Here is a 17,815-nt window from a genome sequence, read left to right as displayed (position 1 = left end):
TCTTATTTTACGTCTGGTATGCCTTCACTATATAGACCGTTTTGAAAATGTAGTAACCTCACAGCAGTCAACGTGTTCCGGGTAACCTACGTCAGATGACCTCAGTCCATCGGACCAAGATAAACAACACTGTTTAGTGCCGTGGCTAGCGACTGTTAAGGAGCTTGTATTCACCGAATTAAAAGATGGCAAAGAAACCGGAGGACTTCGGAGGTTTATGGCTGTGATTACGATAAACAAATCTATTGCCACAGTACGTTTTTTTTTAATCTGTATTAAATAAATTATCCAGTTGGATAGCAATAGCTTTTTGGAAAACTAACGGATGCTAACCATGGTACTGACGTTAGTTAGCTAGCTTGGCTAAACGGCAACTTCCTACTTTTACTTTGCCGTGACTGTGTCTTAAGCTAAGGCGCTGCTGATACAGTCTATGGATACCCTACTGCCTTTAACAAAAATGACGAACCTCTTTCAAGTTGGCGACTATTAAGTAGCTAGGCCAATTGAGAAGCCACTGTAAAGCGTTGATGTAAATACTAGCTAGCTTTAGCGTTAACGTTAGTGGACGTGGGCCCGTCAGCAGTGCTGAGCTTTTAACTGAACTCTGCTGTCATGACGCGAGATTAGAGCTCACCAAAAATCGAGATTATGAAAACCGCAAAAAGTAAGATAACAATTTGGTGCATTTTATTTGTCTAAATCTAAACTTGTCATAAATGTGTCCCAAAATTGACATGGCATAAAGTGACGTTAATTCAGCCTTTCTATGATATGTTGTCAGACAACGACCACCGTTCGCGTTCATTACAGCGGCAATGTCAACCTTTTTCACATGCCGTTAGCTAAGCTAACTGACACATAGGATGAAGTAATACTGACAGCCCGTTTTGCACTCTGCAGACATGGACACAACTTGCAACGATGCCTTTTGAATTGTGTGCCTGCATTTGGTTTGGAAACGTAGTGAATGCATTCATTCATTTTACTCGGAGAGGGTGACATGTCTGTATCAGGTGTACAGGCTGGTTTGTGTGTAAGGTCTTTATGAGTCCACACTATTGCAGAGGAAGGTTTTGGAACAGAAAGAGGCAAAACTGTATTATGTACTGTACAGGTATAGAGTTCAAAAGTAGGCCTATCATCGAGCATTAAAGATAAATGAGACAAACTGGATTGGAACTCAACAAATATTTTTGTCGTTGAGTACCTCCAAGTTGGCCTACTTCTTACAGTAATTTATTTTTTGATGTGATAATTTTTATTGACAGACAGTTTAATTGTTTTGTTCACAATCAGCACCTGATTAAGCATCAGCAGTAGGTGGACAGGGCTTTACAAGCTGATTGGTGGTGTTGAGCAAGATTCCTTGATTGTGCAGGTTGACAGAGAATAGATGGTTCAAACATGAAAAAATGTATTGATACGTCCAGGTTATATCATAAGCCTTTATTGCTAATGCTATACAACTTATTTTCATAAATTATTTAATAAAATTACAAAATTTCTATTGGAAATGATGTAAATACCAATGGTGGGAGTAACATCTGGATTGGCATCCAAAGCATCTTCACTAGAATACAATAGTGGATGATTTTATGGATTGCACTGTGTAATAACACAAACATGTTGCATACTTTGAAATACTGGTATTACCTATCTGTAATGCTCCTTTGTTCTGTTTGTTTTCCTGCTCCATCCCTAGATCTGGATCGCTCTCTTCAGCCATGTCGTCACGGGTGTTGCTGCGGCAGCAGCTGATGCGAGAACAAGCCCAGGAGCAGGAGAGACGTGAGGCCCAGCAGCAGGCCTCTGCCTCTCAGCTCCGGGCCTCTGACTCCACTCCAGCCATTTCTGTCACACTGCCCCCAAATGCTGCCCGTCCCCCTCCAGCACAGGTGCCTGTGGAGGTGCTGAAAGTAAGAGTGTCCTGTTTGTATGTGTTCTTTATGTAGTGAAGTCTGATTATGTCAGAACATTATCCCTTAATAATTTTTCAAATGGTCAGGTGCAGACCCACTTGGAGAACCCCACCAGGTACCACATCCAGCAGGCACAGAGGCAACAGGTGAAGCAGTACCTCTCCACCACTCTGGGCAACAACGCGACTACTCAGACCATGGGTGTGTCCCCTGTGCCGCAGTCCAGTTCTGCCCCTGAAGTTGCTCCTACTGCCAGCAGTGTCCCGAACAGTCCTATGGCTCTGCTTAACATTGGATCCAACAAGGAGGAAGTATGGGAAATTCTTGCTTTGATACTAGTGGTTTAACTTCTTGTGTGTGGGTTTGGTTTGCTGGTACAGCAGATTGCACAACCTTGTCAATAGTTGCCTTTCTGCAAACTTACAGTGCAATTTTGGAGAAGTTAAATGTCTAACCTTCTGCTCACTTCTAGCTTAATTACTTTTTGTTTGCCTTGCAATGATGTGTCCGAAGGTCCCACTACGCTGATGCATGCCTTTTGTCATCATACCCTTGTTGGCCTGTTGTCACAATAAGATGTTAAATACTGCACCTACAGTTTAATCTTGCAAGCACTTCTCTTGCACACACAAACTCTCTTTGAAACCAGGCCTCTTTAGTTTAATTGGTGTAAATGTTTAGTGTCAGCTTTTACAGAGTATACTTAAGACTGTTTGTTTTAGATTACAAAGCACATATACATATTGATTACTCTGACAGATTTAACCCTAAGGACTTTACTGACTTAGTACAACCGGTGTTTTCTCTCATCTGCTTTATCTAGATTGACGATGTGATCGACGACATCATTAGTCTTGAATCCAGTTTTAATGACGACATCATTACGTTGATTGACTCAGGTCTTCAGTTGCCTAGCACGGTATGAAGAACAATGTACTTATTTAACCATGAGTACTTTCTTTTTAAAGTTTCCTTTAGAGTTTACACATTTTCGTTAGATGTACAGTGACAGAATAACACTGGACTTCAGGTCAAGCCCACTAACGTTTTATAACCAAAGTGTTTTTTCTGTGAATGGACGGTCTCTTTCATGTGTGGAATTCTGAAGTCGTAGGAGTAAATATATACTTTTCACACTTAGTTTCAATTCGTCACAAAAGTGCTGCCTGGGCGGGGTAAAGGTGTCCGATGATACAAGACAGCGGAGAAGGGAGACCAAGTGGATAGTACTCATAAAATGGTACATTGTAGCTGCCAGGTTAACAACTAATTTGTCAGATAGAAAGAACTTGCCAAAACTTTGCTGAAAAACAAATATAAAATGAGGATTATGGTGATGCTTTTGGAAGAAAAGAAAAAGAAGCACAGTAAGGTAATGCTTTTTTGAAATAGCAGCAGGTGTTGTTCAGCTTTAATATGTAAGAATGTAATATAAATAGTTGGATTTTGCGCTTTATCCTTCAACAGCATCTGTTGATTCAAATTTTAGTTTTAAAATGTAATTTTTATACCTGCTTTTTTGTTGTGGCATGGTCGCTCTCTGCAAAATGTAGTATCATTTTTTATCTGTCACAGAAACCCACTTTGATTCTATTTTGAAATGTGTTTTTAACTTTTAAGCAGGGATGGAGAAGACCTCATTTTTACATATTTGCTTCTAGGCATATGGTACTCAGTGACCATTTATGACATTTATTATAACATGTTTATTTCCTGTAGCTCCCAGGAAATCTTTTGGATATATACCACAGCCCTGGAATGGCAGCACCTACTTTCACTGTCAGCAACTCCTGCCCTGCTGATCTTCCAAAAGTTAAAAGGGAAATTACTGGTACAGTAACTAACTTTTACAAACTTTTGACTTCTTGACTTTATTTTTTACATTTTAAGTTTGATCATATTTAATTGTATGGAACACTATGAATTTGTCTTTCAGATGCAGATACCAAAGCACTTATGAAAGAAAGGCAGAAGAAAGACAACCATAATCTCAGTAAGTCAAGCTTTATTTGAACCATTTTGAGAACTTTGTTGAATGTGAATGCAGTATTGCCATGCAGATTAAAAATAGAATATATTATTCCACTCCATGCTCTTTTGCCTGTTTCAACTCTAGGACAACCCATTTGGTCTTTTTATCTTTTGATGAACATACATCAGCGTTATAAAAACTACCTAAAATGACACAAACCAGCCTTGGGAAAAAAGTTTAGACATGTACTTTAAAGTTTAAGTTTGGTATATTCATGGGCGTAAATCTGATCTAACAGTTGGGGGGGGGAATTAACATAAAATGTCTGAAGAGCAATTTTTGAAGGGGACACAAATAATACAGCCACAATTATACTTGTAGAGGACGTGTACACAGAGGAAAGCCTTAATACTATCATTAGTGTAGCATGGAGACTGTACCATTATACTTCTTTTCAGTGTTTCTCTTGATTCAATGAAAAAGCTGACTATATTGACCAAAATATTCTTCTTTAAAACCATTTATTTTTAAGTTTACAATCAAGCCACAAAAATACCTTAAAACATAATGACTTTTTTGAAAAAGTGTCCCCATATAAAAGAAATACAATGCTTTTGTACACTTGTTAAATTAGCTGATCATAATGTAAATTAGTGAGCCCCTGGTAAAGCTCATCTGCTCACCCTGACAGCCACACACCTCCAAAAATATGAACTAAGCTCAACACACTTACCTGAGACTCTCCACCTGACTGTCCCTGGTCTCCCTGTTCCTCAGTTCCTTCTGTCTCCTTTGGCTGTGACATAGTGACGTTAGTATTTCCATAAGCACCCATTCTTATAAAGATGTTACCAAATTGTCTTGATATGAGGACTTATTGTACTGATTTGGCGTTTTGGTGTAGGCCTACTGAAAAAGGATCTTATGTCTGTTTTTCTTTTCTCTGTCATTTTATCTGGGCAACAACAACACAAATCTTAAACGTCAGATGTCTAAATATGAGTTAGTTTCATAGTTCACCATGCAGTCATATTATAATTATAAAATGATCTTGCGTCCTCCACATAAATATTAGGTTTCGTCTGAGACAGAGAATGTATATTTAACTGCAGCAAACCTATTGATCAGCCGCTTAACTTCATATTGAGCAAAACACAACTGTAGATCTTCAATATTAACCCTAATATCAGTTTACACACATAACGTTGTTAACGTTAGTTGTAGTGGGTGCATTTCTATCCAACAAGCTATTAAACAAGCTAACGTTACATTATATTACACTAACCGCAAACTTTTTTTGTCATGACTAATTCATTAATTACTCAGCATCATTTCTATTTGAGAAAAGAACAACTTCATCCAATGTTAATGTGAATAAAATAGCCTTGAACCGCCTACTTACTACACTCTACAAAATGTTTCTAAACTTAAAAAGCATTTTTGGGGGTTTGTATTGTTTTACTACTTACACAGATATTTTAAGTATACATCATTGTTATTTACAATACACAGCATGGTTTTTAATGATATTTCTAGGTTGGGGACAACCTTTAGATGGGGTGGGGGGTCCTGACCCCCACGACCCCCCTGGGATTTACACCTATGGGTATATGTCCCATCAGCTAACATTGAGGGGGCAGGGTTTATGACCTGCAGCCAGCCACTGGGTGGCGATCAAGATGTTTTGGCTTCACTTTTGGGAGCTGTTATGTCATCCATCTTTTTATAATACACTATATGATATCAAACAATGCTTGCTTAGTGATAACTGATTGTTGAAGGTATACTTAAGTGTGTCATTTTCCCTCTCTGCCTTGACGTTCTTGCTTGTCTACAGTTGAGAGGAGGCGAAGATTCAACATCAACGACCGTATAAAGGAGCTGGGTACTTTGATACCCAAGTCAAGTGACCCGTAAGCGCAGTCAGATTTTTTAAGGATATTAATTTTCCTTTGCTTAATCACTTGATGAATTCAAAATTATGGTATTTGATTTTTAGAATTGAGTCCCTGCAACTGTTGTGTAGTAAAAATATTATTTCTGTTTCTGTTGTGTTTCTTTTCTTCCCTGCCTCTAAAATATATGTATACTGATATCACAATGATGTCAGCGAGATGCGCTGGAATAAAGGCACCATACTGAAAGCTTCCGTAGACTACATCAGGAAGTTGCAGAAGGAGCAGCAAAGAGCCAAGGATATTGAGATGCGTCAGAAAAAGCTGGAACATGCCAACCACAGTCTAATGTTACGCATCCAGGTCAGTATTTGTTGGTCAGCTGTGTTAGAGGGTGGCATGTCCAAGACTTGAATACAGCAGCTAGTTGTGGTGGTTTGCTACATACCTTAAAGGCACATTGTGGATTTTTAGACCACAGTAGTGGCACTGCACAGTGATGAGTGGGTCCCCAAATTGCTTGTTTTGCAAAGATGCACATGCATACCATGGGATTAGTTGATACACATTTCTGCAAACTACAGAGATGATAAAGCAAATGTGTGGCGGGAATCTGTATTCTGTTAAACATGTGTTTTGCTGAGTTATTATCAAGTTTTGATCCTAAAATATTTAGCAGTTAATGTTTTTATTTTATTTTTTTTACTTCTAGAAACTACAAACTAGAAACCTCTCATCTGGTGATAGCTATGCCTGGAGGTCAAATTATCTTTTGTGTTAGTAACTAATATGACATTTTCTTATTGAACGATAGGTGCTGTTTGACAGTCATTCACCACATAGTAGCGGTGTGCCAATGTAGGAGAAATAAAAAGATTGCTAGCCAATGCAAACAGTTTGTTCATTTTTTAAATTGTATAATAAGAAAAGAACAAAAATGTAAACAAAACCACTTTGTATGCACACTAGGCAATATTTGCATTAGTATTAAGACAGTAAAGCTTAACAATCAACCACAAAGAAGGTGATGTTTCAGTCCAAAAAATGTGCAATTTACTTTAATTAATTCTCGACTTGGTTATTCCCTCACTGCCACTTGGGATCACCAATGTTGAAATTTGCTTTGTGCAGCTTAAATTAATCTTATTTAGGTAACAAAGCTAAAATGTACTTTTTAAGGTATTGTTTATTGTAGAGAAATTACTCTACTTAGCAGCTCCTGGGTGTTATTACACAATAACACTTTTTTTAGATCAACTTTTTATTGTTTCTGTTCTGTATGCAAACATGCAGAACAGAAACAGAAATACAAACTGAACAACAACAAAAACCCTCACCCACCCTCCACCCTCTGCAGTCTCAAGGAAAAAAAACAAACAACAAACAGAAATCGCACCTTGCCTAGACACGCTCTTCTAGTTCTTGTGCCGCTGAGGTCATTAAGCCTGATATTTGTTTTTTACAACTTGACCTACTTTCACTTAACTACGGTGCAGTAAAGTCAATCAGATGTCCGTGATCTGCGTAACGACAGTAGAGTGGGACGTTTGCCTTCAACAGAGCTACAGTAATAACCTAATATACCATCATTACTGAGATTCAACTACATACTCGCTTATGTTTGCACTGAATAACGCATTCAATAAACAGAAACATAACTCTTGCAGCGCACATGAAAAGATACGCAGTATTAGCTCACACATAAAATAGCACCCTCGTGAATTAGCCTATTGTTGCTAACGTACATTCATAAATCCCGCATAACATCGTTCCGTACCTACAGGACATCAGACTTACTTATTGATGCACGCACACAGTAGTGTCGACAAACTTAGTCCAATGAGGGAGAAAGGAAAGTGTGATAGCCTTCCACGTTAACGCTTTTTTTCTCTCTTGCTCGAGATCGCTGTGTCCAACGTTACTAGCAGGTAGAGCGAGCTACAACTGACAGGGAGAGAGAGAGAGAGAATGTATCACTACAGCCAATCCAGTCTGCTTAAAGCGATGGACTTTTTCACAAAAAGGTTGCACGTAAGGGGACAAAAGTAGCTTCCACTTAAGGGGCCCTATCTTGCACCCTGCGCAGTACAGCGCAAAGCCCGCGCAAGTGTCTTTGCTAGTTTAAGACCGACTCACTTGTCAATTTCCCGTCCAGTGCCCGCGACTAAGATATTAGTGTGTGTCTGACAGGGTGGGGCGCGTGGCATCACGATGGTGGCTCTCCATCGTGATGTCAGCCAGCCATCACGATGGACGATGATATCCATCGGCACAACCTTAAGGGGAGCCAGTGTTGAGCTATCATTTTCTTAGTTGTAGTTTAGCTGGCTAGCCAAATTTTATTCTGTCTCCCAAGCAGGTGTAATTTAGAGTCGTCATTAGGTAACAAAACAATCGGGTCAGTAGGAATTCGACATCCTATCACATCAGATATTATTGACATTTTATTCCAGAACTCATGCACCTGTTTACACTCCCAGACCATATGTAGAAAAGTTCCAGTTTGTTCAGGTTGACAGTCCAGTATGTCCTATGACATATGTTGAAGTGGATCTGCTGGTGATTTGGGTTCTTGGAACAGTGGAAAATGTTGTTCCAAACTGTCTCCCAATTGATTGCGTTCCCCCTCAGGGCTCTGCTCTCACTCTCATTTCCCCACTATTGGAAGTTCTCCTATGTACACTTGCATTAGTTTAGCATAAATCCTAGACACTAATCCTCTCACAGGAAAATCAACAAACCATTTAATGACTGGGTGCGCCTCAAGACTGTTTCCCCATGGCACTCAATAACATTTTAGGGCTGATCTTAAGCAAAGATAAAAGAAAAAGGATGTCCTGGGGACCTCAAAACTAGCTCTCAGGTCTTCAAAACTCAACATACCTTTCTCATTGAATAGCTGGTCTAAAGTATGAATACCTCTGTCACTCCATTGGTTACAAGCAAAGGGCTTGTTACCAGACTTTAAGTGTGCATTGTGCCATATTGGGGTATTCAAATGCCACTTATTGGTGTATCGTAGTTGCTCCTCCACCTGTTTAAGGTTAGTCAATGTGTTGGTGATAATAGGGCCATAGGATAACATACACTTTTTTTGGACACACCAGTCTTAGACTTCCAGTGAGGTTTTGCTCTGTTTCTCTCCATGCAACTGTAGATGAGGGGTCCATCCACACTCTGAGGGCCCGTAGCTGAAAGGCTCTGTGATACACTTTAAGATTGGGGAGGGCCAAACTTCCCGTGTTTGTGGTACGTTGCAGGGTAGAGTATTTTAGCCTAGGTTGTTTATTATTCCAAATATACTGCCGAATTACGGTATCAAGTTTTTTCCAGAAATGTATCGATGAAGGTAAGGGGATCATTGTACTTAAGAAATTCACACGAGGAACTATGTTCATTTTATCAACAGCAATCCTGGAGCGTAGTGATGCCGGCAGCGCGCACCAATTGGCCAGATCCCTTTGAACGCTACTTAACATAGTTTCATAGTTGTCCTGCACAACTCGCTGTAGGGATGCGTGTATGGTGATGCCCACATATGTAATTTTGCTTTGGGTTGGTATTGTACCACTAATAGCTGATGTCACCTGTCTGTTATTCAATAGAAGAAGATTAGATTTATTCCAGTTAATTTTACAGCTGGAAATTGAGCCAAATTCGTTGAAGATCTTGAGAAGTTTTGGAACAGAGTACCTCAAGGTCAGAGATGTACAGCAAAATCTGCAAATAATGATATTGAGCTGTTATTGGATTTAATCTGGACATTACATACTTTATTTTGCCTTATGGCTTCGGCTAACGGTTCAAGAGAGATCGCAAATAGCATGGGAGAGCGGGCATCCCTGTTGCGAGCCCCGTTCCATGGGGAATGGATGAGAATGCAAGCCATTGGTTGAGACTATGGCCGTGGGATTTGCATATAAAGTACGTACCATGTCAATGAAGTTGGCCCCCAAACCAAGCCTCTCCATTACTTGCCACAAGTAGTTCCACTCTAGGCGGTCAAAAGCCTTTTCCGCGTCCAGTGATAAAACTGCTGCCGTTGTCGGAAGGTTTTTGGCTTCTTCTATTACATGAAATAGTCTGTGTACATTATCTGCAGCGTGACTCTTTTGTATAAACCCTGATTGGTCAGGGTAGACTAGCTTCTCAATAAAGCGTTCTAGGCGGAGTGCCAAGACTTTGGAATAGAGCTTAATATCAGTCCCAATGAGGCTGATGGACCTGTAGTTTGAGCACTCTGTAAGATCTTTGCCCTTTTTGGGTATGACAGAAATTAGTGCAGTGTTGGTTTGTTGATGAAAAGTGCCCATCTCTTTGGCAGAGGTTAAAGTTTGTAACATGATAGGTCCTAATTTGTCAAAGTATTGTAGAAGAAGTTTTGATGGAATTCCATCCAACCCTGGCGTTTTCCCTTTTTTTTTTTTTTTAACTGTTTTTAATGCTGATAACCTAACATTATAGGTTGATCCAGTTCTTCTGCCTCCTCTGGGTCGAGAAGAGGCAGGTTTAGTTCTTTTAGGAACTTCTGGCACTGTGTCGGATCTGGGTTGCAGGAGGACTCATACAACTTTGAGTAAAAGGATTGAAAAGTGGCGTTGATATCCTTAGGATTTGTTGAGATACCTCGGTCCGTGCGGATGCTGTTGATAACAGCTCTGGACTCGCTTTGTTTTAATTTCAGAGCCAGCGATTTGCTTGGTTTACAACAATTAAAATAGTATTTTTGCCTCACTCTGTGCATTAAGATTTCAGCTCTTCTTCTTAGCAAATCATTTAGCTCTGCTCAACTTGTGACTAGAAGAGTATGTGTAGATTTAGAAGAACACGTCTTTAGCGACTGCTCCAGAGATTTACAGCGTTCCAACTCCGCAATCCTTGCCTCTCTTTTTCTCTTCAAATTGACCGCAAAGGAAGATGTGAAATCTCGAATAAATCCTTTAGTGGCTTGCCAAGTGTAGGCCGGGTCCGAAACTGAGTCGGTATTAATTGATATAAACTCAGCCAGTTTGGCTCTAAACTCTGCCTCAAAAGCTGTGTTCTGGAGAAGGGAGTTATTGAATTGCCACCTTCTAGATCTTTCTCCTAACACATCACAACGGAATGTGGTTATCAGCACATTGTGATCAGACAGAATTGCTGGTTCTATTGCTATCATGTGGAACATTGCCTTAAGCTCACTGGAGCACACAATATAATCAATGTGGGAGTGAGTGAGGTGACGTGTGGAAAAGAAGGTGTAATACTTGCTAGTAGGATTGTGCATCCTCCATATATCTGTAAAATGGTGGGATTCCACAACTGCTTTAAACATCTGATATATGTTTCTGGGCTTTTGTGTGATTGATCCCTGATCTATCCTGATTTAAATCTAGTACCGCATTCATGTCTCCCCCTATAATTAGTGAATATTCATTGAGAGAAAGCAATTCATTGGTTAGGCGCGGGAAAAAACTTTCATCATATGTAGACGGTGCATATACCGAAACAAAGGCTATCTTCCTACTCCATATCGTGGTACATATATAAGATATCCTGCCTGATAAGTCTTTACTGCTTTTGTCTACGGTGAGTGGACATTTCCGTAATAGCAACACAATGGAGCCCTTGGTTTTGGTGTCGTCACTAGATGAAGCAGCAACCTTGAAATATTTTTTTTGTGGCAGATTTACATCTCTTTTACGTAGATGTGACTGTTGAATAAGCGCCAAGTCTATGTTCTTCCTTCTTAAGTAGTCCAGGAATTTAGCTCGTTTGATCGGCCCATTCGGATTGAAAGCTCAGCCATCCTCAAAATTAACACGTATACATGTCTCCAGTACCCTACCGGATTCACTGGTAAATTTGTAGCAAAGGGTGAACTGTTAGATCTAAGCAAAGTGTGGTAGAAACATAAAAAATAAAATAAATCCCCTAACCCTCTGTCTTCAGCTTAATTAAATGTTTCTTTAAAGCTTAGCTTCCAAACTTACATACAGTGTCCTCTAGTCAAACTTGAACAGTATTCCAGACACTGCTAATCCGCAGCGGCCGGGTCCGCCAGCCCCGACTCCAGCACCAGACAAGAGGTCCCCCCACTGTCCTCTGGGTCCGATGACAGCGCCTGGTCCGGCCGTGAAGCGGCTTGCGCGGGTGTCACGTCCTCCTCCATATCCAGATCCCGACAGAACATGTCCGCATCCTTGGCTGTAGTAAATGTGAGCGTTCTCCCTCCACGAGTCACTCTCAGGGGTGGGCGGATAAAGAAGAAAGTTTGGGACGTCTTTAGCCTGTAACTTATGCTCAGGGTTCCCGCGGGTCCTTAAAAAGTCTTAAATTAAAATTCGGGTAATTAAGGTCTTAAATTGTCTTAAATTTACCGTAAAGTTGCTGTAGGTATTACATTTTCAGCCGGTGCGCTTAATGATGATGGGAAAGCACAGTGGCCCACCGTAAAACATCTAATAGTTGATTAATTTAGTATGGTGTTAATGAGAGTCTCCGCGATTAATAGCTGTTTTATGGTACGTCGGCTTCAGACGCTGACGTCAGGCTGCGTGCCACCATTACGCAGTTGTCGAGGTGAAGTTCAACATGCAAAGAAGATGGGGAAGTGCAAATTTAACGACAAGTGGATGGAAGAGGATGTATTTAGGAGGTGATTGGCGCCGGCTGAAAATAACAATGAGGCAATGTGTAAATTCTGCAAAAATACTTTTTCGTCAGGGACCATGGGGCTCAAAGCCGTCGAGTCGCATATGAAAGGAGGAAAGCACCAGCGGTCAGTGGCAGCAGCTAGCCATAGCGGGGCCAGGCTAATCCCTGCATTGTTTGCAGCACGTTCAGACGCCACCTCTCAGTCGGCTATAACAAGTTTCATTTCACCGCCAGACATCCAAAAGGCAGAGGTACTGTGGGTTCTCCATACTGTGACGAGGCATAATTCATTTAAATCTAACGAGGACATACGTGGCGTCTTTGCTGCCATGTTCCCCGATTCGCAGCTTGCAAAGTCATTTACCTGTGGTGAAAATAAAACGGGATATGTCGCCAAATATGGCATCGCTTCATTCATCAAGAAGGAGCTATCGTGCAGCGTTAGTGAGAAGCCATATGTTGTCATGTTTGACGAAAGCATGAATAAAACGACAAAGAGTAAACAAATGGGCCTTCATTTGCGGTTCTGGACTACTGATGATGAGACTGGCACACACCACGTCATCTCCTGCTACTGTGGGTCGGAGTTCATGGGTCACTCCAGAGCCGAGAACATGTTGGGTCATTTCAGTGTAAGTAACGTTACGATTGTGTTTGAAATCCCATACTATTATTCATACTAAGTCCCCCGGTGCTCAGCGCTCCCACTCCAGGCAGAGTCGGCAGAGGACTGGTTATGTGCTCCAGTCATGTCACAGGTCTATGGTCACTTTGACAATGTAACAGGTAACAACACATTAGCTCAGAGTTTAAGGGGTGTAACTGTTGGTAGATGTGGTTTATTGCAAGGAAAAGAGAGGGGAGTTGGTGGACCTAGACCGTGAAATTGAGAAGAGAGTGGCAGAGCTACGCCACGTCTTGAGGAGAATTTGGGATGTTGAAAATGATGAAAAACAATGGACCTCTCTATTCATTGGTTTCTCTCATTAAGAGTCGTGATAACATTTGTGTTTTCAAACAGTTATGTACATTATTTGTCAACTTTTTGGCTTGGGACAGGCTGTTTTGAGGACTTTCATTATTGAGCTTATTTATGATGGAGACTGCTTGGAAGTCTTGGAAGTATTATTATTCTGTCTCCCACTGAGCCATGATGGAGTGCACTTTAAGTGTTATTATTTTCATTATTCTATATGGTTCCTTCATGCAATGCATTGTGTTATTTAGTGTAATCCAACTTATGTATGTTATGTTGGCTCTGTTCTGCATCACAAAGGAACAAAATGAAAAAAAATGAAAATGCCAACTGTGAGCTTTGATTGTGTTTACATCTATATTGGCCAAACAGTGTTGGAAGTGTCTCCTAATTTGAAAAAAAAGGTCTCATGAAAAAGCATTTTGGCAGAGTTTACACATTGCACATAATTGATAACAAATGGAAAACTTTAAGTTTTGATTTCCATTGTAGGAGGCAATAAATTGAGTATTCCAAAGAAATTGTTATGACATGTCTTAAATTATATTTGTTGAGGTCTTAAAAAGGTCTTAAAAAGCTTTACATTTTACTTTTAAAATGGTGCAAGAACCCTGATGCTGTACTCTGTATATACTGTATAAATTCTTGGCGCCGCTGGATGGTGAAAGCACTGTAGTCAGGCTTAAAGTGCAGCGTTGCATTGGAATCACAAATCGGGCCTTTCTGCTGTACTTGTCTCGGTCCCTGAAGGATTGCTTGGCAGTCCTGGTATCTCAGACACCTAAAAATCAGCGTACGTGTCGTACGTACCCTTGCCGTAGATTCTGTGTGCCCTGTCAATTTCGATGGTAGCCCTGTTCTGTAAGGAGGGGATCCACTCCGGTAGCTGATTTTGCAGGAATCCAACTGGGTCATCTTTTCACCGTGTTTCTCATCTGCCTGTTGTCTTCCTGCGACTTGTCTAGTCGTTGCACCAGGTCCCGTACCGTAGCTCCCTGCCTCTCAAGCTCTGCCCTGATGTGTTGCAGCGAGGTGTCAATTTCTGCTAATGCTTCCTTCACTGCGATGTGAACCATGATTGAAGCACATTTTGTTGCTTTTCCAGGACCTTGGCTATAACGTCCAACATGCAGAGAGGACAGATAAGCTCCCACTTACACGCTCCCAGCTACCGGAATTTGATTTAAATTTTGATTTGATTTAATGTGAATCTGTAGTTCCAACATAATTCTGTCAATAACCAAAAAAGTACCTAGTTCGGTACCCAACCCTAATTTTTAGTCATTCCAGAACATGGCATCTGAATGTGAATGTGCTGCTGTTCTTTTCAGGAACTGGAAATGCAGGCACGTCTCCACGGCCTGAGCTCTGATCCCTCTCTGCTGCATCAGCAGCAGGTCCCACATAGCGGCCCGTCTCTGCCTTCCAGTGCAGGAGGAGTCTCCTCCCAAAACCTCCTAAATCTGGGTGTGGCAGGCATTGGACAGCCTCTGCCAGCCTCCTTCCTGTCCCCGCCCTCCTCGGACTCTCCTGCAGGAGTCACCATCAGCAGCCCCCTGGACCTGGGCAGCCTGAGCTTTGCCGAGCTGGACGACACCTCTGCCTCGGCACTCTACCCTGACGTGGGCTTGGGAGACATTCTAATGGACGATGGGTGCACCCTGTCTCCAGAGAGGGTGGTGGAACCGCTGTTTTCTCCTTTGTCCCCAGGTGCCTCTAAAACTAGCAGTCGCAGGAGCAGCCTTGAAATGGACGAGGACTTGTGATGAGTTCTGTTTGGCGGTCAGGGACTGTCTGTAAGGACCAGAATGTCAGGAAGTGCGGTCTATCCTTAAATAACGTGAGTCTATTCATAAGACTGTAGAATTGAAATCAAAAAAGCAAAAATAACTAACATTAAGATCAAAACTAATATACATGTTGGAGAAAGTATGTTCTTGATTGTTTTTGCCATACAGACCTAATTATTATTGTTGATGATCATGTCTGGGTTTATAAATGCAATTTTATTCAAATGGAATGTTGTATAATACGGGCATGGCATTAGGAGATAATACATTATTAAATAGTTTTAAAGATTTTCTTTAGAGATTTAAGAGGGATATAAAGTTTGCTTGAATTTATTATGTGCTCATTTATAGAGAAGAGAGCTGTGAGCTTTCTTTTTCACAACAGCACTGGCATAACAAACTGATTAAGAGATGCCAACATACAATATATACAGTGTGTGTGTGTGTGTGTGTGTGTGTATATATATATATATATATATATATATATATATATATATATATATATATATACACACACACACACACACATACTTTTTTGTGTGTGTGTTTTTTTAACTGACTGGAATCAGGGTTTAATAATAGCAGTTGCATGCTCATCAATGTTGGGTTGTTTCACCAGCAGCTACAGAAGGGATCTTTGTAAGGGGAATTGGCACATTGTTAAATATTTACTGCATATTGTATATAAGAATATTTTATTTTGAGCAATATTATTGCACCTTATTTTATGGCTAGTCTATGCATTTTATGAGAGCTTCTGTTTTTATTCCTATCACAGAACACAGTGGACAGCTAATGCCCAGGTTGCATGTATTTGTAATGAACCTTAAAAGCAATGGAAAATCACTTGCTGCTGCAGCTAGTTAGCCAAAGCAGGACTTCTGCCAGAGTAGCTACAAATTACAAATAAGCGTTTTATTTTTGAATATATTCACTCTGTCAATGGAAATGCAAGACAGTATGAGAAATGCAGAACAATTTTAACTTTTTACAATAGTACTGTAGTTCATTGCATTAGTTTTTTGATACCTGAATAATAGTTTGATAAGTAGTTTCTCCTGACTAATCTCTGTGTTGTCAGTGATTGTTTGTCCCCGTTAACCTTGGCGGTCACTGAGTGATTTTACTGGTTAGCATGTTCTACCAAGATTGTGGCTTCTTCTTCTTCTATGACGATCAAAAGTAATATATCTAATAATGCATTCTTGCTAGACATTGTAGTATGAATTCAGAGGGCTTTGGCCTTCTTTTAAACCAACCACTAGCCTCATGTCTGTAATGGTAACGTTTAACTGTTTGTTGTGTGAAACCTGCAATGCAATTATTATTCAATAAAATAGCCACAAAGTTTAGAAAGGCATTTAATTCGTCAGATGCGCAATGCTCAATGCGACCTTATGTACATGAATGTGTGTTTGAAAAAAAGTACCGGCATGAGTGTAGTTGTTTTTTTTTTTTTGTTTTTTTTTTTTACTTCCTACACAACCTCCTACGTTATTGATATACATACCATTTAAACTATACAGCCAAAACATTTGGTGGTGACAGTGATTTTAAGGTGTCCAGGTCATTCAGAGCTTACATGTACGTACTTTGTTTTTGAGCTAAAAGCAGCTCTACTCCATAGCTCAGTGCTAATTGCGTTGCTCCCAATCCCATAAGGTTTAGTACCTATGGTCAGCTGTTTCAATTCATACTTACCACGATATTAACCATGTCTTACCATGACATATATTTGAGTGCTAACGTTGACATTGTTAACCATGAAGAGGTAGCATTTGTGTCTTGCCCATAGACTGTTACAATATATGGTCTTGCCCCTACAAGTTGGCTTTTGGAAGATTTTAACAAATAAATGATTCCCATTGGTTCATGTCTGGATGTGGTTATTTGCAGACAGACAGTATTAGTGGTAAAGCATTTGAGAGAATTCCAGAGCGAGGTCCAGGCACTCTGTAGCCTGAAGGCAGATTTCGCAGGCAGGACACAGCGAACACCCAGACATCCACAGAGGTCACAGTGGTGGGTGACAGGGCTGCAGGGAGCGGGGCTCGCAGCCACACAGGGATGAGCATAACGACCAAACGCACTTGTTACATCCTCTCATCATGGCCAATAAACAGTCCAATGGATGACAGAAGAGGCAGGCCAAAAGGATTGCAGCACAAAGGTCTTGGGGGGGGGGGGGAAGAAAGGTAGAAAACGAAAAAAGGTAAGGTGAGAGAAGAATGCTTCAATTTGAGGAAAAAGCATATATTTTTATTGATCCAAAAAATGGGAAATTACAGTGGAGTAAAATGGAGTTCAAGAAGGAATACGCAACAGTTTTATGTCCTTACCATCATCATCTGGCACAGCGCGGACAGTAGTGATTTTGAGGCTTTCTTGACTTCTGCTGATTGATGTGATTGACTGACTCACTTCATAGACTGTGCAGGCCTCCATAGAGGAAGGCAGCAGGGCACGTAGAGGCTTTGGCTGCTCTTGCTCAACAGAGCATGGCCCACAGATGGATACTGCTCTGGTCACTCCACCTTTTAGGTTATCAGGCAAGTTGATTTCTGTACCAGACATAAAAAATTAAAAAAAACACATCTTCATGAAAACTGCTTTTAGGGGAACTA

The 17,815-nt window shown here is 40.7% G+C and overlaps 1 protein-coding gene across 3 annotated transcripts; it reads left to right on the top strand.

Moving 5' to 3' along the window:
- The first annotated feature begins 84 nt into the window (after nt 1-84).
- tfe3b (transcription factor binding to IGHM enhancer 3b) lies at nt 85-17,059 on the top strand. 3 transcript variants are annotated; one of them, XM_078247813.1, is made up of 9 exons: nt 85-253; nt 1,706-1,919; nt 2,009-2,233; nt 2,746-2,841; nt 3,642-3,753; nt 3,859-3,915; nt 5,732-5,807; nt 6,005-6,152; nt 14,733-17,059. In XM_078247813.1, exons 2-9 carry the CDS (start codon nt 1,728-1,730, stop codon nt 15,165-15,167), a joined length of 1,341 nt encoding a protein of 446 aa, XP_078103939.1. In that variant the 5' UTR covers nt 85-253; nt 1,706-1,727; the 3' UTR covers nt 15,168-17,059. The 3 variants fall into 3 exon arrangements, with proteins under 3 accessions (XP_078103939.1, XP_078103938.1, XP_078103940.1); XM_078247812.1 differs by having other exon boundaries at nt 5,987-6,152; XM_078247814.1 differs by lacking the exon at nt 85-253 and adding an exon at nt 565-667.
- The last annotated feature ends 756 nt before the right edge of the window (nt 17,060-17,815 follow it).

This window comes from Sander vitreus, chromosome 4 (assembly GCF_031162955.1).
Source record: "Sander vitreus isolate 19-12246 chromosome 4, sanVit1, whole genome shotgun sequence".
NCBI lineage: Eukaryota > Metazoa > Chordata > Actinopteri > Perciformes > Percidae > Sander > Sander vitreus.
This window is presented reverse-complemented; position numbering and strand designations above follow the sequence as displayed.